This window comes from Sander lucioperca, chromosome 7 (genome assembly GCF_008315115.2).
Source record: "Sander lucioperca isolate FBNREF2018 chromosome 7, SLUC_FBN_1.2, whole genome shotgun sequence".
NCBI lineage: Eukaryota > Metazoa > Chordata > Actinopteri > Perciformes > Percidae > Sander > Sander lucioperca.
In genome coordinates, this window is record NC_050179.1 from 40,105,594 (window position 1) to 40,132,165 (window position 26,572).

Below are 26,572 nucleotides of genomic sequence, written 5' to 3' on the forward strand. Positions count from 1 at the left end.
ATCAGGCGTGCTTTTGTCTTATTTGTTTCTGAGAATTGTGTAATTTAGCCTCATTGCTTGCAGCCCAGTAGTACAATCGCCTCCTGTGATCCCGAAACAGTGTGTGGGGGGGAGGGTTTCCTCTTTTGGCTTGCAGGGGCGGGATTGACAGAGGTTTTGTGTGTGTGTGTGTGTGTGTGTGTAGGGGGGGGTTTGTCTGTGTTTTTTGGGGGAGGAGAGGTTAGTGAACAGAGGGCTGAAGTGTGCCCTCTAAACCAGGCTTTAACTTAGGCACTTGTCTTTGTATGTGTGCGTTTTATGGTCTCATGAGTGTAGATGCCGGCGTGTGTTTTTGAGCTTGTGTGATTGTGGTGTGCATGTACATGTGTTTTGCATTCTGCACTATGTGTGCAGGCATATGTGGGCTGCCTTAATATATATAAAGTGTATAAAGGTGGAAGTGTGTTGCCTTCTGGTGGTGTTAAGGCGCTCTGTGTTCTCGCTCTGAACACACCTCTGTTAGTTTGGAAGTTTTACTCATTTCCCCTGGCAGCTTTTCTGACATGTGCACGTACACACACGCGCACACATAGCGGGATTCATAAACAAACCCTTGTACTGAAAGTTCGGAGGAAACAGAAGCCAGAGCAGAAAGATTTCAACTCTGGGAATATTGGAACGCTTTGTACATGTTAGATGCTTACACACACACACACACACACACACACACACACACACACACACACACACACACACACACACACACACACACACACACCATGCATACACAACTTCCCATCCCACAGAAGCAGAAGCCACATGTACACCGCAGCACAGACACACTCAGTCACTGGTGGGTCTGTGGATAGTCTAACACTCATCATCGTGAACTCATCATGCAAGACTTTGTACATTGACAGGCTGTATGTGCCAAAGAATTGTAACTTGCTAACTGTATGTAACAGAAGTACTGCCAAGGACAGTGTTACTACTGAATGAAAAGGGTAAAACAGCATTTTCATTTTCTTGTTAAACCTCATTTAAACTGGCAGTGTCCTGGGTGTAGACTACAGCTGGGCAAAATTGATACAGTCCTCTATCATGGTACAGTATATGTAATTTTATATCGCAATAAGATGTGTGTGTGTGTGTGTGTGTGTATATATATATATATATATATATATACAATAAATAAATATAAAAGTATTTAAAGTGCAGAAAGTGCTTAGTGGATTGCAGAATGGCTAGTAAAAATTACTGGATTTTTTTTTAAACGCATACTGTAAATGTATGAGTGTCCTTTCATAGCATTCACTTCTAGATGTCTCACTCATGCTACTGAGAGAACTGGGGTTACACAAGTCAACTAAAGTTTCCATAGCAGCTGCTAAACTGAAATGTGCCCACTGTTATCTTCAGTGTAGTTAAGTTGTTGAGATGTTTTTTGTGTCTTAAGATGGTCGCTAATTGGAAATTCTATTTTGCACACCTACGTACACACTCACATGTACATGTGCAAGGACACACACCAGACTAGTAATTAGACCGGTGCCATTAAGAGGGAGGGGGGGGGGATGAACTCAGTGAGCAGGCTATGACACAATAGTTTCTCCTCAAGACCACTGTTTATTTTTCTGTATGTCCATCGGGTCTGCTCACAAGAAACCCTTTCATAGCCATAAAACAGCTGTGTGTGTGTGTGTGTGTGTGTGTGTGTGTGTGTGTGTGTGTGTGTGTGTGTGTGTGTGTGTGTGTGTGTGTGTGTGTGTGTGTGTGTGTGTGTGTGTGTTTACCTGTTTGCTTTACTTTAGATAGCAGGATATTTGTGTGTAAATACGGATACTGTTTGAGGCTGGCGTGAGTGTCTTACACATAAGAAGGTGCTGTGTTTGTGTGTAAAGGAGAAAGTGAGTGTTATGAAAAGCATGTTGTAGACCTGTGGTTTTCAGTCACAGTTGGGACTAAGCATATAGTCACACATTCCCTCACACCACCAAGACCGCATGCTGCTGCGCGCGAGCACACACACACACACACACACACACACACACACACACACACACACACACACACACACACACACACACACACACCAGTACAGACTGCACAGTCCATACAAGGATGAATGGTCTCTATTAAACCACAAACTGTACACATGCCACATGTTTCAGGTCTTTATAATTTGATTATTCAGAAAAAGTGGCCTGTGACTCACTATAAGAACTTTCTCATTTTCTTCACAGTGGACCAGTAACTCTCTGTAATGTTCAAAGTGTGACAGTGTTGCGACGATAGAACCTCTCCATTCCACAAACTCCATTTGTTGCTGAGGGAGCTTTAGTGTTAAATTCTTTTAATGTTTCAGCCAGTGTAGCAGCTAGAGACATTAATCAATCTTTTTTGTCACATGAAATTGTACAAGGTACTATTCCAGTGAAATGTAATCCCATCAGCTTCTTCAACTTCTGCATCATTCATCATAAAGTAGAATGTGGCTGTCAGATCCGCACACAGAAAGAAAAATTCACCCGGTTGAATGCCGCCAGCACTGCATGTAGTGTTGTTTTTGGCGGCCTGTTTTAATTTTAGTTTTAGTCTAGTCTTTGTGTCAAGCTATCATTTTAGTTTTAATAAGTTTTAGTCACGTTCATACTCTTTTTAGTCTAGTCAAGTTTCAGTCGATTAAAAGTCTGAGCATTTTAGTCTTATTTTAGTCAGAATTATCCATGACTATTTAGTCTAGTTTTAGTCAATGAAAATTGTATTTTAGTCTCTTTTTAGTAATGCAATTCTATTTAATCCACTCAATATAGTATAAGTATCTAGTAGTATAGACAAAACCAAAATGTTGGCCAAGAACCTACACACTCTCTCAAACAAACACACACACACACACACACACACACACACAAACACAAACGTTTGTCTCAGTCGTTTTCAGCTCCAGTGGCTAACGTCTAAAGCTAACGTTAAAATGAGACACATTAACCACAGCCTGATGAGTTGGCATTAGCTTTCTAAAATAGAAAGTAACATTACGTTAATGTCTCGACTTACCTCCATTTCATTATGGAATGGCTTGAGATGTCTCTTAAGGTTCGTGGTGTTTTTTCCTGTGATTTTATGGCCGCATTTCTCCCCATTTTTTCCCCCAACACATTCTGTTTTCTTTTCCACTTCTATGTAATGAAAGTTTTTCCAAATGCCGTTTATTCTTTTTCTCCCAAAGACGAACTCCGGCTGGCCGGCCCTGGTCCCAGCTTTCTCTGTGTCAGACTTCATTTAGTTTGTTGTCGTTTACGCTCGTCTCACTCTCTAACTCACCGTGGCATCTTCTAAATGAAATAATGGCGAATAAAGGTTCGTTGACGACGATATTTAGTCATAATTTTCATTGACGAAAACAACACTAACTGCATGATCCAGCCAAGTCTCGGCGAAAGGACACCAAAGATCCCGACATCCCGCTGGAAACAGACAGAGGCCACTCCGCTTAGCATCATCATTGTTATAAAATTTTTTGTGTGACAAATTTAGAATCCACTGACGGGTGTTATTTTCTTCTTTGCAGATAGAGGGAAATACTAAATGCTAATTTGAATAGGATTGGCAAGCTGCTGTCTTTCTTTGTCACACTATTAAAGTTAATAAAGTTAATATATATTATGCTTTTATTGCCAAGCTGACAGTAGAGAGATGCCAGGATACTTTAAAGGGGAACTCCACTGATTTTACACATCAATGTCTGTTTACAGGTGGAGAGTACTACAACATGTCAAAAAAGTTGTACGAAAGTTGATGAACTGCCTTAAGTAATAACTTGAGTCAGCATCGGTTGGGACTGAAGACTACAAGTTTGAAAATGAACAAAATCTGAGGGTGTGGAGTTAGAAAGAAGTGAGCTTAGACCTCCTGTAGCCCGCTCTCCATCTATAATTAAGGATAGCTGCTCTAGGCTACATTAGCCTCTACTGGCATAACACACCTGAATCTAGTGTTGCATTGTAGTTGGCTAATGAAGGCACCTTAACTGTCCATTGTGAGTCCAACAATGTGATGGGAGCGAAATAAATGGAGTACTCTTTTAAGATTTAATTTTCCCTTTTGTTTCCAAACCCAAGACTCCCATGTTTATATATTATATGTTGATGGAGCTTCTGTATAGAGATGTGTTGTGCATTCTTTTAGGCACATTTCCCCAAAATGTAACCACCATCAGATAACCAGTAGTATCTTTGGTTAAGCGTAAAGGCCTGAATTTATCGCTGAGGGAAAATGTCCTGGTACATTAATATAGTAACTGGCCTTGGTGACGTGAGTGCGGAATGTTTTAAGGTTGGACTCTCATCAATCTTGATACAGCAACGACTTTCTAGCCTTTTCTCAACCTGTCTGCCCCCCATACTGTACGTGTTGTGATTGATACAGATACATGGTTATCTGTGTCTGTACAATGATGATGTTACTATGTGTCTTTGCAGAGATTCTGCAGTCAGAAAGACCCAACCTGAGGAGGACACAGAGCGAGGAGACTCCCAGTACAGCTGGATCTCATAGCAGGTACGCACGCACGCACGCACACACACACACACACACACACACACACACACACACACTAAAAAAAGCCTTTAAGGCACCTACCAAGCACTGTTCGCTAGACTGCTGATTTTAGTTTTCTGCAGATGTTATGGTATATTATAAGAATAATAGCACAATAATCAGCTAGCGCAACCTTTCTAAAATACTATTTGGAAAGTGCTTATGTGAAAAACAAAAAATCCGAGGCATAATTGTAATCAAAATAAAAGAAATAGATCTAGTAAAGGAAGCCTGAGCCAGTATGGTCAACTGAAGCATGTATGCAGAGTGCCAGCATGTTATCCCCCCCCCTGAATGTGGTTTCAGAAGCTGCTCTCACTGGCTAGAATGGTAGTGGGATAATAAATAGCGGAGACTGCATTTATTTCAAAGCTTTGTGGCGGGGGTGCATGGGGTCGGATGGTATTTCCCTCTAAACATTGTAGGGGGGCAATAAGCACAGTTCAGCCAAGAGTCCAAACCGCTGCTGTCATGGAGAAGCAGTCGAACTCTATCCAGTTGTGTACGAACAGACCAAGAGGAGAGATGATTTCTGTTGTCCCATGATGAGGAGCTCAGTGCCCAGGCATAAACACATTCATAAGGATATATTTATACACACACCAAGTGTCAATGTGAAATGGTTGCTTCCTTCCTCTGCTGCTCCTTCTCCTAGTTTTGGCAAATAAACAGAGTGCAGCCCTTTAATCCGGTTTGCTGCTGATGGCTGTCTGAGCTTGGCCTCAGCATTCCTTGGTCCTGGACATGTTTTTCAAGTTATTGTCGGAAAAGTAAAGTTATATTTAGTGTTAGGAAAATATGAGGTTGTTCAGAGAACAAAAGTAGCCGACACCTCTGTGTGTGTATTTAGCGTGCTGGTCTTGACGTGTACACGCTCGTACATGTGCCAGGTCTACTTCCCTGAGTCAGGAACAACAATATGTCTAATAACAAAGCTGTAGGGTGATCCACAGGAGGAGCATAAGAAAGAACAAGTGAAAAACAGTCTCTCTGCGCTGTCTCATCGTACCTCCCTCCTGCCTTTCCTCATGCTACACATTCCCTTCTCTCTCACTCTTTCTCTGTTTGTCTTTCTTTCTTTTCGCAGGACTAACAGGCACTCAGTGGGGGGTTCGCAGGGCGGCTCCCCAGGGGGCTCTCTGACTAACGGTGAGCTGAATGAGGAGCAGATCCCCGGGACTGGCTCGTCTGGCCGCCGTCGCTCCTCCAAGAGTCACATCAGCCCTGGAAGCAGCACAGGTATAGCAACAAAGTCCTCCTTATTATTGTTGATCTGTTTGTTATAGTGCGTTCCATTTACCTCAGAACTCGGAAGCCGGAGCTGGGAATGACGTCACACCCAAGTTGAATTCGAATTTACAAGTCGGATTTTCATTGTGGGGTAGCTCTAGCCAGGTTAGCCATTGTTAGCAATACCAGTTGATAACAACGCATGACGCCCTTTTTGTGCATACAAACAGCGTAACAACATGTCTACAGATAGAAGATGGACAGGACTGTGTGTATGACTGATTTAGTGAGACACAAATAAGACTGAACTGCTAATAACTGTAAGTTACTACAACTTTCACTGCTGTTGATGTACGGGGCATCCATGTTAGATTTTGAGCTCGGGGTACTCTTGAGTTTTTCAGAGTTCCAAGCTCGGAAATCCAAGATCAGGGGGCGTGTTTTCCAACTCTGACCTCGGAAAACCCGACTTCCGAGTACGAATGGACCACACTATTAGACCTGTTTTTGATGTTAAATGGATAGATGCTGCAGATAGTAATTCTGTATCGTTAAAGGGGCACAAAAATACATTCCCACTATCGCAGAGTAAAAAAAGACCACATTATGTTAGGGTCTACAATGTTCAACAACAAGCAGGATTCTCTGCTTATGCAGTACTAATTCAGACTTATGTAGAGTCAAAACCTATCATCAGAAACAGCTCAAGGGTTAGGTCTTCCAATTGTCTTCTATACAATAAAATACATGTTAATCTGTTATAAATATTCTATTCTTTCTCTCTCTCTCTCTCTCTCTCTCTCTCTCTCTCTCTCTCTCGCTCTCTCTCTCTTTTACGGAAAAGCTGTTAAATAGCTATAGCTGATACACTCTGCTGCCAGAGGTTTTTGTTGTTTCATCATGACTCAATCGTGATTAAAAAACATAAAGCCAAGTAGACAGTATCCTATCCACACAAACTGCCAAACATCCATTTTATCAGTGTGATACTGCATAATATCAATCTAAGGCTAATCCAGGTAGCCTTTTCTGTTTTAATCATGGATCTGTGAATCATACCCTGATAACATAAATAATGAGCTATGAGCTATCTCGCTAACACTAACTATACGTTTTGAACTATCTTTCCTCTCTCTCATCCTTCTTCCCTCCCTTTGTCTTCTCCCAGACAAAGTTGAGTTGACGTCTAACGGGCTGGAGAGTAGTCGTGGGGGCGTGGCCCATCACACGCCTCCTCCACCCTCTCCGTCGGGCCGATCCCCAGCTGCCAGCAGCAGCAGCGGTAGCCCCTCTCCAGGTCAAGACGCCCTGGGCCCGGCCCCGCCGGCGGAGCCCAGCACCAATGCCACCTCCAGCACTGAGCAGGCCGGCAACAGCACCACAGAGCCCCCCACAGACTCGCTCCCGGCAGGGTAAGAATTAGTGCATGCAAAGATAAAGTGCATCAGAACCTTCTGAGATAGAACTTTTTGACTTGTCATAGCAATAGTCAATCAATCAGAGTTACTTTATATACCATTTTTCATACATGTAAATGTAGCACAAAATGCTAAATACAATACCCCCCCCCCCCCACACACACACACACACACACACACACACACACACACACACACATATACACACATAACACAGTATCCCTCCCGCAGCCCCATTCACCCACCTACCCCCCCACCCCTAAATCGACAAAAATTAATTAATTAAAAACAGGAATTGAGCTGAACCGAACTGAGGAAACACCATCATAAGTGAGGAAACACCAGAGGCAAAAGACATTTATAACCAAACTATACTTAAATATATCAATGATAAAAGCTCTAAACAGTGGCTAATAAGTACATAAACTGTTGATTGTTAAAAACAATCCATAAAATACAGATGCATAAATAAGTTAAATAAAAACAACTAATAAAATAAATGATAAAACTAACTAAATCAAACTTCATTTAAATAAATAAATTGATCATAAGTAGATAGAATAAAAAAAAGTTGTTTAATAAAAGGCCTGAGTAAAAAGGTAGGTTTTAAGTTTACCTTTAAAAATATCAACACTCCTCCTCAGGCAGGCTGTCCCATAGATGTGGAGTATGCCTCACCATGATTTGTCGTCCGAATTTATTTATCTATTTTTAAGATTATCTTTTTGGCAATTTTAGGCCTTTATTGTTGACCAGACAGCTTAGACATGAAAGGGGAGAACCTGACGGTTCGAGAAGGTTTATAAGATGAAAGCAAATCTGATAAATAACTAAAGCTAAGACCCAAGAAAACTGGAAAAGGTGGAGCTAATAACATTCCTCTGTGGTGTCACTCTGTACTCCAGTAGCTCTGTTCCATGTAAGAGTCTTAGTACGTCATGCTGATGAGCCAGCATGCACAATAGGAGGCCCTTTAACACAGCCGTTAATGACATTATTAAATACACCTGTGCTAAATGTCATAAAAAAGGCTTGTTAACAGCTGAAAGAGCTCAGCGTGAGGTGACAAAAACGTGTGAGATTGAAATAGTAACGTTTACCCTCTGTGTTGCTGTTAAAAAATGTAATTACAATACTGTAATGCAAAACAATATTGAATCATGTGTTAACAATAGTATTTGTGAATGTGCAGAATGGTTAATGGGAGGAAAGTTGTTATAAACAGCTGTAGATTTAAATTCATCCAATGATTTGTGGTTGATCTCGCTATGGTCTCCTCTCTGTCTTGGTTGGCAAAGCAAAAGACCAAAAAATAAAAAAAGTTGCAAAGATAGATGGATATATTTGGTAGATAATTGCAAGGGTATCAACTGCACCTAAAGGTAACTACCGCTTGTTTTCAACCTGGACCCTATTTTCTTATGTTCTTGTGTCTAAGTGACTGATGGGAACAACAATCTTTGACATTGGTTCAGTATTAAGCGTGAACGCTGTAACCGGCAGCCACACACCGGGCTGCAATGTAACCCTACGGGGCAAATGTATGGGATTATTTTTGTGCCTTTAATTCCAAGCAACACTTCTCAAGTATCAAACAAAAATCACTACCTCAAGCAAAAAATGTCATCTCTAAAGTAAAACTCAGAACTTGCAAACAAAACATTTGTGTAGTCGTAAACTATTTTTAATATATTTTATTCGTTTGATAATATGTCCTTTTGTTTACAGTTGAGTTGCTCTCTCCATCACGTTTGCAGTTAAGGCAAGGGCAGAGGGAACTGTTAACAAAAGGACATATATATTTTAAAATTACCCTCTGGATGAATAAAGTATCTATCTATCTATCTATATATATATCTATAGATATATCTATATATCTATAGATATATATATATTAGGGCTGTGCTCGATTAAAGAAATTCTTAGTCGACTAACACTCATTCAATTGTATCGACTAATCGATTAGTTGATTTAATCGACAGATCTGTATATCTGAGTTTCTCCGCAAAGAGTCATGCAAAAGCACCACTTTAATTCTTGTGTTTACCAGAGATGTGCTCGTACGCTTCTTGGAAATAAGTCATTCAGCATGAAAAAAAGCATAAAACATGACTAATCGACTAAAGAAATCTAAGTTGACTAAGACCAAAACGACCGATTAGTCGACTAATCGACTAAGAGGGAACAGCCCTAATATATATGTGTATATATATATATATATATATATATATATATATATATATATATATATATATATAGATATAGAATATATATAGATATATATAAGAAAACGAATAAAAGACAAATAGTTTATGACTACACAAATGTTTTGTTTGCAAGTTTTAAGTTTTACTTAGTGAATGAAGTTAGTGAATGACTGCAGGTGATTAAGACATATTTAAAGAGCTGATGTTTCCTCTTTGTTCATAACATCATTGCTTCTCTCTGTCACTGTTGGTCACACACACTGCGTAGGTACTTTGCTCTCAACATAATCTAAGTTGTATATTAGGGAGAGGTTTTGTTTGCTGTAATTACATTCATTATGAAATCTTTAAAAACAGGTGCTTCTAATAGTTATGTATTGTGTGAATTGTAGAAGCAAATGTTACACTTTCTTTCTTTCTGTGTAGCTGGGAGCAGAGGGTGTTGCCTCATGGCAGAGTGTACTATGTCGACCACAACACCAAAACCACAACCTGGGAGAGACCGCTGCCACCAGGGTATGCCTGTTACTTCTTTATACCTGTTTTCTCTGTTGATGCACTGGTTGTTTGACACACATTAGGGTTAGATATGCTAACCAATATGCTGGGACGACATTGGGCCTTTATCAGATATCAGCCTTCCACCTCTGACACTGTAATATCCAGTCTGAAACTAATTACAATATCATGCAACAAACAAACTAACAAATTAAATGCAGTTTAGATGAATTGCATTCTATTTTGTACAGATTTCAAAGCCCTCTAAGGCGCTTTTTATTTTGAACTACAGTATATAGACACTGGACTTAAACCTGACCTTAGTGGAAATCTGGTTGTTGAAGAAATACCAGACAGTTGGTACAATAAAAACCTTTACAAAATAACGAGGGATGTCTCGATCAGCTTTTTTGATCCCAATATTGAATATCTGCCGTTACCGTGTCCCGATCTGATACTTGTATTTGCACAGATAATAGAGCTGCACACCTTTTTTTTTGTTTACAAAAATAACTAAGTAAACAAAGTAACTCAAACATGTCTTAAGCTTAATACATTTATGTTAGAGCAGCAAGTTAGTCTTTTCTGTCAACACCAAAACAGTTCTCTTTAGGATCCCAGCAAACCCCCAACCAAAGAATAAACTGTTTTAGGTTCCCCGCTTGACTACCAAAACTACACTTAGTGATGGCTCTTGCGCTTAATAGTCAGTCTTTGATTTAAGGGAATAACGGCCTGTAAGAGCGTGGTTTCCTTGAGCAATCAAGGACAAAGTGTGAAGAATTGGAGTAATCCGCTTCTGTAAAAATCAGGTGACTAAGAAAGACGGACTTTTTAAATTGTTGCCAAGGGCCGGCAAGCTACGAGACACTTTGACAGACACTGGTGAGTGGCTGCACGCCTTGTTGGTTTGAAAGTGCCGGCATCCAGACAGTCTGGCGGTGCATCTGTGGCGCAGGGCGTGTGTGATGAAAGGCGGCGATCACTACAAGCTGATGTAAATGATCACAATAAGGTAAACGGGGTGAATCCCGATCCCTGATCAGTAACTGATATACATGAATCAATAACTGCATACATAAATCGAGAGATTAACAGTAGTCATTTCAGCAGCAGTAAAGACTGAAGTCAGTTTAATTTTGTAAACAATAAAATTAATGTTACAAGCCTTGTAGCCTTAATTGGCTTTGAGACTATGTTTTGTTAGTATTTACAACAACAACTCTCCTCTTGTCTCAGAAGATGTCTGTTGAAAAGGAAAGAACATAAGTTACTTAGCACTTCACTAGGGCATAATGAGAACTGATGTTCAATAGGCATACAAAGCTCAGAATACACAGGAATGAATACAGCTGTACATATAGTATGTACACTGTTATACCCTGTTTCATTCACAAGTGAAACAAATGGTTCTACGTGCTTGGGGACGGGACAGCGGGCACGCTATATGGTCGAGCAAGCCAGAGAGTGACTGAAGAGAGGGAGCGGCATTAGAACAAAGCTGTGAATCGGAGAAATAAAACGTTTTTTCGCCGTTTCACCACTACTAGAAATGCAACTGTAGCAAGTATCTCACTATCACCTCATTCAAATTTTAAGACGCTACAAATAATATCCAGCTACAACAAAGCCTGAAAAGTCGGAAGTTAGAACAGAAGTACAGAGAGTAGCTATGGAGATGATACACTGTCTCGTCTCATCAAATTGGTGTAATCTTGCAGGTTTTCAGAACTTTGCAGACCGCAAGTAGTTGCAAGTTTCAACTCCTCTCGTCGTGAATCATCAGTCGGAACTGGGTTTTAAAGTTCATCAAAGGCCAACTAAATGTGAAAAAGCAGTGCAGCTTTACTTCATCCCTCCGAGCGAATCATCTGATTGCAGCGATTCCATTACATTGAACAGAATTTGACTCCAAATTAAGCCATTTTAAATGCTGGTGTGGCTGGGCCTTTAAGTGTTCACATTATTGGATATTATGTGAAGATAACATACAGAAATGTGTCCAGAGCAATGTTCATGCTCAGCCCCAGGCTTGTCAGCTGCCAAACCAAGCCTTGTTGTTGTTTGTTTTTCAGAATGTATTAAGAATGTGTGTTCTCAATTATAAATACACACATTGTAATTTGTACTAAATCCCCTAGTTTGTGTGCTAAGCCATCATAATGAGAACACAGTTTTCTCCCTCTCTCAACAGAGTCCAGCCCTTTTATGACATTTTTACTTGCACCCATTGTTTATTGATTTTCACAGAGCGTGTGACTGGGTGACAGAGGGAAAGAGAGGCTGTTTTTAGGAAAAGGTTACCCCCCTTCTCCCCAAACCCCCATCTCAGTTTTTCCATACAAGGAATGAGAGTGTGGGGGCCTGGAGAACAAAAGTCCTTTCTTAGAGCCACATGTACTTCCATCCACCACTGTGTTGGCTGCTGGCCGCCATGGCCCTTCAGAGGATCAATTAGCAGGCTAATGCTGGGCTAGTGCTCCAGATGTACACACCAGGAACTGTTTAGAGGCTGGGAGGGGGAGGGGGGGGGGGGTTAGGCAATCGAGGTTTGGAAGCTGAAATAATGAAAGCCATCCGAAGTCAGACTGAGGAGAGCTTCTGAGCCACTCTGCTCTTTATCAAATATACTGTAGAGTTTGTAACCAGTGATGCATCACAAGCTCAACCACTCTGGTAAGTTGCAGGACGTCATAACTCATTTATTTTAGTTGAGCAGTAGTAGGGCCTCTTAAATTCAAACTGATGCTGTGTTTACATCCCTACTTGTCAGCCTCACATGCTGTCTGTAAACCACAATGATTTCAAAGTTTGAAAGTTGAACAATAGAAACTACATTTTAAAGCATTTTGTGTTTATCGTAAATATTGCAGTGGTCACATTGTTATATTTTAACGCTGTCTTTTTAAATGGTTAAGGTTAGGAAAAAAAAACATTTCTAAGGCCTAAATAAATAAATCCCTGTCATACTTAATGACTTAATGTTGTTCTTTCTCCAAATTATTTTCTGTATTTTCAATTTATACATCCATGATTTTCAACCACAGAGTAACGTCAGACAATCTGCTTCCTTTTTACACCGGCACGCGCATGCCCAGTGTTAGCACCTGTCTCTTTAAGCCCATTTCCCGAAAAAGTCCAGTCTGCTCTGATTCGTCAGCATTTCTATGTCTTCGACATCTGTATTCTGTCATCGCAGCTGGAGAATGACTGTAACGGCACTATAGCGGCACTGTAGTAAAGTTGTGACATCACAACCGTACGGTAGTCCTGGCAGCTCGTTTAAAGGCACAGTTTCTGAATACAGGCTGTGTGTATTTCTCTGTGGACTGAGCATTCTGATACTTTCACAGTATTTATATAGCAGATAAACCTGCTTTATTAATCAAAACAGACACGGGAATCACACTTTTTACAATATGGGGCCGTTCATTTTTAGAGCTATCCTGTACCAAGGTACACTCAAATCCTAAAAAGTAAATCTGTGTACTTTCAGCAGTGAAATATCAGTGGAGCGAGTAGTAAACTCAATCTTATAGCAGATTGTTCAGTTTCCTTTAGTCAACACGTCAAACTTCATCCCATTAGAAAATGGGATAAAGACAGAAGATAGAAGCTCATAGTTTTTTTGCTGTTAGCCAACATGGTGATACATAATGAGTGGACTATCCACAATAAAATGATGTACTGTATAATTATGATCTGGACAGTTCATAGTGAGTAGACGGTACACTTGTAGTTCCTAGAAATACATGGAGTAGCATGACTGGTACGAAGAGCTAGCAGAACTAAGTAGAGACTCTCAGACAGGCCGTTGTGGGATCTGGGCTTTTCCCTGGCTCCAGTAAATAACTAGCTAGTGCTAATATCAGAGAGGGAACAGTATTTATTCTTGCCATTTAAAGGAAGCTTAGAGGCACAGTGGTCAGAGAGACTATCCCTCAACCAAATAATTCCCTGTGTTTGCAATCATCTACGTTGCTGAAGTGTCCTTGAGCAAGATATTGAAACCTACCAGTTCCTGGGGTGCAGTCGTGACGCTGAGCCTGACTTCTGACCACAAGAGAAAATAGATTTTCCATTCAGGAGACAACTTATTCAAAGTTTTGTTTCTGAACTGAAATCTTCAGGGTGATAATGGAGACCATGTGAGACGGCATTGCTAAACTTGTCAGCACTATGCTGAAACGTCCTCAGCAAAGAGGAGTTTTAGACCCTAGAAATACCATTTACAACACAGTATACACACAGCTTTTGAGAACGGGGCCATTTCTATGGCTTTTCAGGATGTTGATCAAGATTTTCAAACTTATTTTAGGGAAAATTGCAGTTATCCATAAGGGTCATGCAGTTTTGTCATGGCCAGTAAAAAAGCTGTTAGTTTTTATTGGAGTCTCTTATTTTAAGACTTCTGTTACTTGCTGAGTGAAATGAATATCAGCTGCCATCTCACTAAAGTACCAGATGGAATATATAATGTGAACATTAGTAGTGAAGACTAAATTTGCATGTCTAAAGAGTTGTTTTTAGAAATGTTGGAGTTAGTTCACCTAATCTGGATAATATTGGTGCACAACATCTGTATACATGTTGGATCTTGATGCCACTCAAAGTTAAAGGGCCCTATTTTAACGATCTAAGCGCACGGCGTGAAGCGCCTGGCGCAGGTGCGTTTAGGGCGTGTCCAAATCCACTTCTGCTAGTTTGACGGTGGAAAAAAGGGTCCGTGTGCCGGGCGTATGGTTCAAAAGGGTTGTATTTAGTGTCTTCATTAATCATAGGTGTGTTTTGGGCGTAACATGCAATAAACCAATCAGAGATCATCTCCCATTCCCTTAAAAAGCCAGGTGCGTTTGGACCTTGGAGCATTGCTGTTATGATGGAGGATTTACACTGTAATATTTTTGTTTGTAATCTTCTGCATGTGTGTGTGCTGCTGTGCGTCCCTGTGTGTGTAACAAGCATAGTGTGCGTGCGCTGTGCACGAGCCTAGGAGCATTTTACTAATGCTCTGTTAAAATAACAATGAAATGCTGCGTTATTGACTTTAGACCAGGTTTTTGTTGGTCAATGGCGCCATCACTTCTCGCTGCCTCAAGATAGAAATATGCCCAGAATGCACCTGAACACACCTCCCTGTAAGACCAGCACGCCCAGAATGCACCTGAACACTTGAACAAATCATATGAATAGACCCAAACCAACAATGAATTGATTCTATAGGCAAACTATTAAAAAAATCATTAAAGAGCCACACTGCAGTTTGATTTGACACAATCCCACATACACCGTCCTGCTGCACCAAATATGCCCTAGAGCACCAAACGTGGACTAATCCACTGCTGTTTTAGATTTAATCATTCTTTCAAAAAATTATAGTTTATATATCTTTACTTGTTTTTTTTATATTTATAGTTTTTAGTGTAGCCAACACAAAAACATGGGCTTCATTGTGTCGTGTTGTTTTAATAGATTCATGGGATACCAGTGGTGTAAGCACCCACAATCTGATCTCATGCTGCAAGCACATGAGTGGTTTTTCACAAAAACTTGTTCATATTTTCTTTATACTAATTTTAATGTACAATAGTACCGCTTACCTTGGTGACACATACTCTTATTACCTGTGACTAATTCACAATAAAATGCACTCTGTGGTTCACAACCCTTTTAATCTGAAGCAGGAAGAAATGTTTGGAAATGTTAGGGAACAGTAACAGAGTACTTGCATGCATTGTTTCCTGTGAATCCGATGGCCAGTCAGTTTACATGCCTGGCCAGCTGGTTGGCCCGGAGTGTCAGACCAGTGTTAACCCTGAAAGACCCTTGGAACCACCGCCGATGTCCTGGTGGCCTAGTGGCTAAGCCACTGACTTTAAACTGCAACGTCCCTGGTTTAAATCCGACATGTCATTTTCTGTCATTTCTCTACTGTCAACTTGGTAACAAATGTATAAAATGCACAAAACTCCAAATGAATAGGGTTTGATTTGAGGAATATAAGTTTTGATAAATATGTACTCATACAGGGAAAGTTGACTGAGCGTGTAAACTCTCACCATAATACCCTGCAGTAAATCTTTCATGCAGCGCTCCTCTACTCTGAACACACAGTGAATATGTCTGTAAGTTTGCATTAATAGCTTCGCTGCAACAAAGGTGGGTCCATTTAGAGGACTTGAACCCCCGGTAGGACCCAGGACTCAGCCACTAACAGTTATACTCATGATTATACTGTAAATGTGTGAAGGAGAGAGTAGAATTATTATTATATGTGTATGTACTTATTTGTCTCATGTTTTATATATAATGCAATATTGAATTGCTTTGAAAAGTGTGTGTTCCAAACAGGTAAAATCATGCATTTTAGAATATGTTGAGATTTCTACTGATTTAAAGTTCACTGTAGAGGGGTATAGAGCAGAATTTATTTTTACAGCTCGTTTCACACATCCACTGCTGTAGCGGGTGTTTTTTAGTTTTTAGTTAGACCACTTCAGAAAAGGATCCAACCAGATCAAACCAGTGGTGAAGAAGGGCACAGAAATACCAGCTGCTGAAAGGTCTAAAGAACATAATGGAGTATAAACATCGGGGCTACAGTGGAAGCACAGTCACTGTGTGTGTGTGTGTGTGTGTGTGTGTGTGTGTTTCTAAAGCATGTTCGTATCTTCATGGTGTGTTTTTGTTAGCATACGGAAGTTGATGCTGTTTTCCAAATTCTGTAGCGCTGAAGTCAGAGATATGGGAATAGCAGCAGAGCAGCAGTCAGTCCTGCTGAGCCCAGGGAACTGGTCTCTCTCTCTCTCTCTCTCTCTCTCTCTCTCTCTCTCTCTCTCTCTCTCTCTCTCTCTCTCTCTCTCTCTCTCTCTCTCTCTCTCTCTCTCTGTCTCTCTCTCTCTCTGTGTGTGTGTAATTTGTAACCATGTCTATCTATCCGTTTGTGTGGACCGTACACACAAACCCCCCTGTCTCAGGGGAAGAACAGTATACATAGACGTCTGAGTAATGCTGATGGCAGGCACTGGCAAACAAACACACACCACCACACATGGTTATTGTCACTCAGAAAGCTGGCGTCCCCCATTGTTTTCCGCCATCATTGTAATTGAGGGCTGGCATTGTCTTTAAAGTGAACACACTGATGACGTCTAAGGCTGAGCCAAAGCGCTAATAACACCACAGAATGTTGTTTTTTAAAGTTGGGGACCTGCCGTGAGAATACCCAGCATTATACTGTTCCTGAAAAGTTGGTTTCCTGGAGCTATAGAACAAGTTTACCAGTTTATCACTGATCATCACTGATTTTTTTGTTTTACATCCACAGCTCCTTAGAAGGTATGATAAGTTAAAAACTTTAATTAAAGTTAGTTTTTATTAGTTTTATTAAATTAGTGTAAAAAATGTGTTGGTATCTATTGTATTCCACTAACCTCAGTAATACTCAACTTTAATGAAGTACATTCTGTCAGGGATAGTTTGGTTTAACCATCTAAGCAGCATAATCTATCCTTTCCTCCCCACCCCTCTTGATTTCCTTCTCCATGTCTTTCCTGCTTCTTTACGTCATTACTCTTTCATCCCTTCTTCTCTCTTTTCTTTCTTCTTTTCCTCCTCCTTTTCTCCTTCCCTCCCACTCTGTTCCCCTCCTCTTACTGTTTTCTTTTCTTGCCTTTATTATTTCTTTCCTCGTCTATAAATCAGTGCTGTTACTATCAGCAGCGCAGCTTTTTGATACAACCACCCACTCTTGACATGCTTAATATATGATAAAGATGTTGTTGAAAGCCACAACCCCTCTCATTCCCACCCTCTCTGCCCCCACCAGCTGGGAGAAGCGAGTGGACCAGCGGGGCAGGTTCTACTACGTGGACCACAACACCAGAACCACCACATGGCAGAGGCCCACAGCCGAGACCGTGCGGAACTACCAGCAGTGGCAGAGCCAGCGCAGCCAGCTGCAGGGCGCCATGCACCAGTTCAGCCAGCGCTTCCTCTACCAGGTACTCCGGGCCTTCACCACCACCAAGTTTACATGCACACAGTACACTGGTACAGTGGTTCCCAACCTTTTTGGTCTCGGGTACCCCCACAGCCCTGTCAGATGAACTTGCGTACCCCTTCATCAATTCCCAATTCGACATGCTCATAAGTTGTGCATTTTCCAGTTGTGTCACTTCCTACAGGTTCTTGGGGGTAAAACCCTGCGGGGTCACTCACACATTACTGCTGGGTTTAAAGTTTCTCTGCTTCAGCTCACATTGGTGAGACTGAAACCCCAGTGAAATACTTTTCATGAAAATGTCACATAATGGATCTTTGTTTAGATTTGCACGTCAACCCAACAAGACACCTCGGGACTGAGCACGATCAGTACATGTTTTGAATAAGATCAGCGCTGAATGCGACACAGTGCGGTTTACTTGTTGGCTAACAGTTTAGAAGACGTCGGATATGGGGAGGGGGGGGGGGGTGAAGATGTTATTTGAGACTTGTTTATAGTATTTTTCCAGTGGAGGTTTGTGTCTCCTCTCAGTGATCAGCCAAGGTCAGACTGCAGCCAGACAGTAAAGACTTATGGGACTAAAACAACAGAGCTTTCTCAGTGGACCATTAGTAAAACCAGCCTTAAAACTCTTATAGGCTTCTATAAAAAACACCCTACCCTGAACTCTGTGTGTGTGTGTGTGAATTAAGTTTTATGGACATTTCTCTCTTCTTTCTATGTATCTTACTTTAGCTTTTGGGGTTTTTTCATCTGTTTCTTAATGTTTGGTTCTCCAGTTGTGTGTTTTCCATCTTTGAAATAACCTTTACCTGTTAGTTTCACTCCATCCATCCTTCTAACCCTCCCATCTGTCCATCCTTTTATTCAAACACCATTATCCTGTCCCTCCCTTTTTTTTAAACTGGTTTTTCAACTCAATGACAATTTCACAGCCAAAGATTCCTCCGTTTACACTCTGGATCCCATCATCATGCAGTATCTCTGTCTGCCTGCGGCTGCTGTGGTCACTGTTTAACTTTTGAACAAAGGTTTGAAATGTTTTATTACTCAGTTAAACCATAATCTTCAGTCTCATAGTTTTGGTCTCCTCACACAGCTTCACACTATTGAAGTTGTTGAACTGAGCATTAATTCCTAATCAAACATCTGGGCAGTTAAACATACAAGCAGTGGAGAAACAGAAGTCCTTTGTGAAAGGTTAAACACAGAATGTGAACTGGTGTTGTAGCTGGTAATTTTTACTGATTTATTGTCCACTGGCATTTACAGTAGCTCTTGGCAGGTTATTGTTTTGGAGCCTGGTAACAGTATTGCTCTGTTTATACCGATGTTATTACTGTAAGTGAAATAGACACATCATGTAAGACTAAAATCACATGAATATGAATGCATCAGTAAGTGTAAGATGTCATTTATTTTGTTCTAGGTTTAGGTATCGAACCTCAATACTTTTGGAGTTCCAAACTAAATGTGTACATAGCACCAAGTTTTGAAAGTACCGAAAAGCTGATTTCCTTATTCTTTGATCAGATATGTTTTTATTTATATCATAGCTTTGCTCATTTTAAATAATCTTTCAGTTTCTTGTACTGCTTGTGTTAAGGGGAAACTAAACGCTGTAAAGTGTAGCTAGTGTTCCAGATTCTGCTGTTTTGGGGAGGAGGTGAGAGTCATCATTTAGAAGATGTGCAGTAGGTTCCATTGGTAATTGTACCTACTAACTCTGTAAGTGTTCTAATAACTTTTCCCCAAAAATCAAATACTCCTGGACACTCCCATACTGTACAACGTGTAAAAAAGAGCGGTTCCAGGGGGGCAAAAGGAACAATATGGGTCAGGTATTAATCCCATTTTATGTCTAATTCTCGTTGTTAGGTATGCTTTATGACAAAGTTTAAAATGTATGTACTGATGGTTTGGTTTTTTTGAAATACCCTTTCCATTAGCCAAAAGCAGCGTCTATATTTGTGATGGTAATGAAAATCCTACCATCAGGATTTCGATTGCGATCCGTCTTTTTTTTTATCTCGAGTATGGCAGCCGACAGCGAAGCCTAATGTTACTTTTAATGTTTTTAACAAAGAGAAATGTTCTTCCCTCATCCTAAAATAGTCCTAAATCAATACTAGAGTACTTTTTTGTTTTATGAATGAAACGGTACACGATTTGAAGTAGCCGGGCTGTGTGTGTTTGCACAATCAGCGATGATCATCCCTGCAAACCCCACCCAAAAACTTCCTGTACTTTCAGAAAGTTCCACCCCAAGGTACTTTTGGGGGGTAAAATGGCCACGGTAAAAGTCCCTGGAACTTAATTTAGACTCTGATCCCTGCAGTCAAAATACAATGAATTCCTCAAAACGTTCCTAGTCCCTGGGGAAAGTTCCTGCCGTGGAAAAGGGTTCTGGGTATGTTAAAGCGTACTTGGCACTGTCATGATGAATTCATATTTTAATGTCACCAAAGGTGACAGACACCGCACACACTCCACCTCTACGGTGGGACAGAAGCATTCAGGTTCGGTGTGGGCTGGAAACTTTGTCCCTTCGTTCCTCCTCCTTCTCTGCCCTTGTTCCCATCCCTCCTCTCCCTCAGTGTGTTTGTGAGAAAAGCCAATAGGCAGGTCTGTCTTCCATGTTGATAGTACACTACTCTGTCTTGGAATGCCCACACTGCTGATAGCAGCTACTATTTATGGCCCCAGTGTGTGTGAACAAGGAAACACACACAAAAGAGCTCATAGTTTAACTGTGAACACACAACACAGCCACATGTTCTACTGCCCGACTGACACTCTCACTGGGTGTTGGCAGACACGCTATAAAAAACGGTTACTCAAAAATAGGGCTGCAGCTAACGATTATTTTCATAGTCGATTAATCTGTCGATTATTTTCTCGATTAATCGATTAGTTGATTGATCTATAAAAATGTCAAAACATGGTGAAACATGTGGATCAGTGTTTCCCAAAGCCTAAGATGACATCCTCAAATGTCTTGTTTTGTCCAAAACTCAAAGATATTCAGTTTATTGTCACAAAGGAGAGAAGAAACTAGAAGATATTCACATTTAACAAGCTGGAATCAGAAAAATCTTTTTTTTATTAATAAAAAAATGACTCAAACGATGAATCGATTATCAAAATAGTTGGCGATTAATTTAATAGTTGACAACTAATCGATTAATCGATTCATTGTTGCACCTCTACTCAAAAACATTTTGATAATTTATCATCCTCTCTTGCCATTATAAATCAGGACAGGTCAAGTTCATTTTCTGTGGCTGTTAAGGTATTTGTGTGTGTGTGTGTGTGTGTGTGTGTGTGTGTGTGTGTGTGTGTGTGGGGACATGTTCACAGTGCTGTAATGTTGAGGTCAGGTGCCACATTTCTTTTCTGTAGCACATGACAACCAACAAGGGTCAAGGGGCCCGGTCGTCCTCTTAAATGGACCATGGCGCTGTAACGGGTGCCTGCATGCTAACACACACACACAGTATATACACGCTGTGTGTGTGTGTGTGTGTGTGTGTGTGTGCAGAGTAATTGCAGCTCGTTAGGAATCCCAGAGAGCGCAGCCTTGGAGTCATTAACTGCTGTTTCCGGCTCTCCCCTTGCTCTTCCTCCCCTTTCTTTTCACCTTTAACAGTCTTCCTTTCCTTGAACTCTATCTTTTTCTTTTTTCTTTAACCCCCCTCCCGATTATGCTGTCGCCTCTCCAAAATCCCCCACAATCTCCATTTGCCTCTCAAAATCCCCCTTTTCTATATCCCACAGAAATGTCTTAATTTCTGTCTTGGCTCATTTCGGTAACCTCTCCCTCCTTTCTTTTTTTTTCTGTTTTTACCACTCTTCATCCTCTGGCTTCAAATCAGTCTTTCGCTCCCTCCTCTCATTTTCCCTCGATTGCCTCCCTCCGCTCTCCCTCTCTGACTTTCTGTCCATTCTCGCTGGAACAGGGACCCTTAACAGCAGCATCTGAATCGGCCCTGTGTTTTATCACCACTGAACAGAAAACGTACACACGGCTGAATGTCACATTCACTAATGTTTACACACAACCCGTCAGTGCTCATGTTTCCATAAAGCATGTTTGTAAGTGGTTCATACTATGAAAGGACAATGCACAGAAGTTATTTAAACTGCACTGATGCTGGTTTTGTTAACATTATGTTATGAATAAAAGGAAAAAAAAGTCCTTTGATCGCCTATGGACAGAATCTGCCAGTCTGTCTGGGCAGATCATTTTCCTCTGCACAATATAATCTTTTAAATACGCACATTTGTATTTACGGGCATTTAAGCTGCATTCTGGCATTTTCCAAACAACACCAATAGGCCAAAGAGTGCTGTTTTGTTTACGTGTTACTGTTGAGCTGATTAAGAGACTGACACTGTGGTCCCAACTCAGACATAATAGACACATCTTTTTAGCCTATAATTGTTTACATTGAAAGTATGCCCAATTAGGTTTTAGCAGTTCCTGTTTGCTATGTACCAATGGCTATGACACCTATCACTGGATTACTTTGAAAACCTGATAGTTGTCAGGCAAGTTCTGGAGTTATAAGGAGTGTCTGGAGTTATGGACATTAATTTGCAGTGGACATTGGAGATAATGCTGTCCTCTGGAAATCACACTAAATCTAACAAAAACAGTGTGTGTGTGTGTGTGTGTGTGTGTGTGTGTGTGTGTGTGTGTGTTCAGGTTTGACTGACTTATGATTTAAAGAAGGCATACGAATTGCCATAGTATCAAAAACTGAGGAGGACACACTGTTGGATGCTGTCCTCCTCTCAATGCCTAACGAATCTATCTCTTTCTCTCCCTGACCCTGTCTTTCTGCTTGAGCAGCACTTGTGGAAGCCTGAAAATATTGTAAACAAATTAATAACATAACTAATTCCACTGGTGGGACTGTTGAGCTCTGTTTCAGACTGATACCTCCGGTTCAGACTGGTCCTCATCCTCAACACGGGCCTTTTTCAGTCACGGAAAATACTTTTCAATACTCATCTGGATTGAAGCAGCAAACATTCAGTGTAAGAGTAAAAAAATGACATAACATTATTTATAATACGTTTATTGGATTCACAGCAGCTACATATAGTGTTTTGACCTCGACAACCCAACTGCATTTTACCGCAAACTTGCGACTAGTTAACTTTCTAAAGCAGGTGCAATCGCTTGTTTGCTAAGAGTCGGGTCGGGACTCAACATTAACACACTGACAACATTGTATTCAGAATATAAAATATTTTTATAGCACTTTTTAATGTGTGATTGTGTAAAGGTGTTCACGAGATATCAACTTTTCGTGAACTTGTGAATTTCACCAGCCGTCTTCTCTCGTTTTGATGGAGACAGACGCTGTGTGTGTGTGTGTGTGTGTGTGTGTGTGTGTGTGTGTGTGTGTGTGTGTGTGTTTGTGTGTGTGTCAGCCTATGTGAGAGAGACGTGAGTGACAGAGAGACGGAGAAGAGCAGGGAAAGGAAATGCAGCTGAATGAATACGCTGCGTGTTTTAAATAGCGTTAAAAAATTTTTTATAACGAAACGCAATACATAGCGGCCGGTGCTGATTGTGTGGCGCACCGCCACAAATTAGTCTATGTGTGGGAAACAGTTATTTACACAAAACCTGCGTGGCTAAATCAGTGTGAAACACACAGACTCTCCTTGTGTATCTCCTCTCTGCAGACATCTTTGCAACAGCAATGTGACTAAAGTTTTTACAGTTGTATAAATTCATAGTTTTAGTCTTACTAATAGGTTTGAAGTCACATCAGTGGTAAAAGTGTTCCAACATGTTAAAAGCCACTCGCTGAAATTTTCACCTGGCCTGGTGGTGCCTGGCCTTGAAAACAGGCCTTTATGGCGTATTCCTTCCAGATCCATAACACTCAGCCATTATTTCACACATTTCTGCCAACATGCTGCTTTTCCCTCTCTTACTCTCCCTCCCTTGTTTTCTCAGTCTCTCTTTCTTTTCCTCCCTCCAGCCTCGCTCTGTCTGGAAGCTGCTGAGGAGCTGAATGGTCAGAGCCAGGATGAAGTCATGATGTCTTTATATCATTATATTCTCCTTTTACCTTTTTTAGTCACAGAAAACCCATAAGGGTGGGGCGCCGGGGCATAGATTGGCTGTTGATGGGAGTGACATACACACACACACACACACACACACACACACACACACACACACACACCCCCTTTAACCCTGTTATGTGCATGTTCTCGCTCCTCCATCAGGCCCCGTCCTTTCCATCCCGACTCCCTCAAAGTTTCCATGACAGAGCCCCTTTAAATGGGCACAGTCACATTTCTTTTTGGGAAAATGCTGCGTAAAGTGACGTTGACATTTGGTGGATAATACTCTACTTTATGGCTTCTCAGGAAATAATCATTACTTTTGTGGTGCAACATGTCTCAGTGAAAAAAAACTTTAAAGGTTCACTAGCTTTCATTTGGAATTTTTTTTGTTTTTTTTCACCTCAGTGTTTAATAAAGCACAACAAGCACTACCTGTGCTGCCAAATCCAGCCATTGAATAGACGGGGAAGCCACTAAAGAAGCCACTATAACTAACGTTTTGATGAATAATAGATTTTTTTGTCCATGTTGAGGGTTGTTGGGTTTCTTACAATCACCAAATAGAACTCGCAGTGTACCCACCTTTTTATTTACAGCACCACAACAACACTAACCAGTGTAACATGTTGTCTTTAGGCCTGTGCTCTGCCTGCTGGTACAGTTAATGACTTTGCAGTTGTGAGAGACACACCTAAACCAGCCTGTTTGATAAACATCTTTTAGCATGAAAACCCATCAGCAGCCACTAAGTCCTGACAAGCGTCTTTTCAGCTACTTTTCCACTCAAGCTAATATATTCATGTGAGTTTGTGTGCGTGTGTATTCCAACATAAGAACGTACACATTGACTGACTGTTTGACACAGACAAACTTTCCACACCGTGGCTCGTACACACACACACGCACACACACACACACACACACACACACACACACACACACACACACACACACACACACACACACACACACACACACACACACACACACTTTTTTCCAGTGTGTATGGCTGTGTGAGTGCAGGCTGAGTAAACCCCACAGTGGTTTCCAGGCCCAGGGTGAATAAAGGTGCCTTTTGTCAGGCCTGGGGTGGGTTGGAGCGGCCGGTGAGGAGGAGGCGGGGGGTGTCCAGTCTGGAGCAAGCATGAATGTTCTCTCAGTTCCCTCAGACATCGCACCTCCCTGCCTACTTTCACAGCAGCACTTGAAGAGAGCAGGAGAAAAGAGGAGGAGGAGGAGGAGGAGGACCTTAGGGTGGGGTAGGGAGGGGTGCCAGGGTGGAGGAGGAGGAGGAGGAGGAGGAGGTGGGGTGTATTTCAGGAGGTGAGCGGGAAGCCGGGAGGTGGGGCTTGCGTCCAGCCAGTGAGCTCATTGGAACAGCGTTGTTGTTTTATCCTCCTACCAAGCGTGTAGTTTTTGGAAGGCATACGAGCCGACGGCCGGCCAGCTCCCTCAGTTGCCCCTTACTGCTGCAGCAGAGAGGAGCCACCCCCACCCCTTACCATCCACACACACACACACACACACACAAACACACACACACACACACACACACACACACACACACACAGCCAGCCTGACTTACCCACAGGTATCATCCCTTCGTGAGATAGTTTGGAACAGCTTTACTGAGTGAGTTTTACCGGCGTTTTTTTAATGTCTTATTTTTTCTTACTCCTCTGAACTCTCATTGGTTTTCCCTTCTTTCTGTATTTTTGGGTTGTAGTTTTTTTCCAACCTTTTCCTCCTGCTTATCCTCATCCTCATCCGGTGGTGAGAACCTCGAGTGGACAGACAGAAGAATTTCACACTGTGACATACAACGAGGACAAACACTGAGCGAAAGCAGAAAAAAAGCCATGCAGAATGGTGGAAGAAGAGAGGACCGAGACAGAAAGGTGTCCTAACCGGATTTGTTTTGTCTCTCTCTGTTTCTCCCTCAGCCGTCCGGTGCTCCGGTGGAAAATGATCCTCTGGGCGGGCTGCCTCCTGGATGGGGTAAGTTTGCCTATCACACTCCTTGTACATACACTCCAGAGTGAGGGGTGCTGAAGTACTGTAAAGGGTCTTGAGGTTTGGCTTCTGTTTGATTTTGGTCAGCCTGATAGTCCTCTGAACCTGCTGGAAGTGTCTGGTGTTGAAGTCAATCCAATCAGTCAGGATCAGATTCTTAACTCTGAGCTGTGTTCAATCAAAACCTGAAATCCTTGCCAGTTTTGTGCAGGTATTTTTGACCACTCTTGCCAGTAGTCAACAGAGAAGCAATGCAATTTGTCAAGATCTGAACAGTGGGCTCTTGATTTAGTTTTTCAAAGTGTGCTTTTCATTTCTGCAGACAGCTGAGAGGGATTGAGGTTTGGGTGAAATGTTGCAAAATGTTTGCAGCACGGCAGCATTTTTCTCTTTTCTAGCCTTTATTCAACATCAGAAACAATGCTGGTTTCTGTGGTTTTTATTATTTGCTTGAGCATCTACCTTGTAGTCCCCAGTGAGCAGATCAGTTGTTAATTGATTGATTTATGTCCCAGCTCCTGATTTTGATA

At 41.4% G+C, this 26,572-nt stretch overlaps 1 protein-coding gene across 6 annotated transcripts in view; it reads left to right on the forward strand.

Annotated features, from left to right (window-relative positions):
- The window catches only part of wwp2 (WW domain containing E3 ubiquitin protein ligase 2), a 57,952-nt gene that overhangs the window by 11,256 nt on the left and 20,124 nt on the right, over positions 1-26,572 (forward strand). For 5 of the 6 annotated variants that reach the window (XM_031285554.1, XM_031285557.1, XM_036003448.1 and 2 more), the window contains 6 exons: positions 4,461-4,539; positions 5,666-5,817; positions 6,977-7,220; positions 9,860-9,949; positions 17,760-17,934; positions 25,973-26,027. In XM_031285554.1, the coding sequence (XP_031141414.1) occupies positions 4,461-4,539; positions 5,666-5,817; positions 6,977-7,220; positions 9,860-9,949; positions 17,760-17,934; positions 25,973-26,027 (795 nt within the window). Of the gene's footprint in view, positions 1-4,460; positions 4,540-5,665; positions 5,818-6,976; positions 7,221-9,859; positions 9,950-17,759; positions 17,935-25,491; positions 25,662-25,972; positions 26,028-26,572 lie in introns of those variants that run through there. The other variant, XM_036003449.1, reaches the window with a different exon arrangement.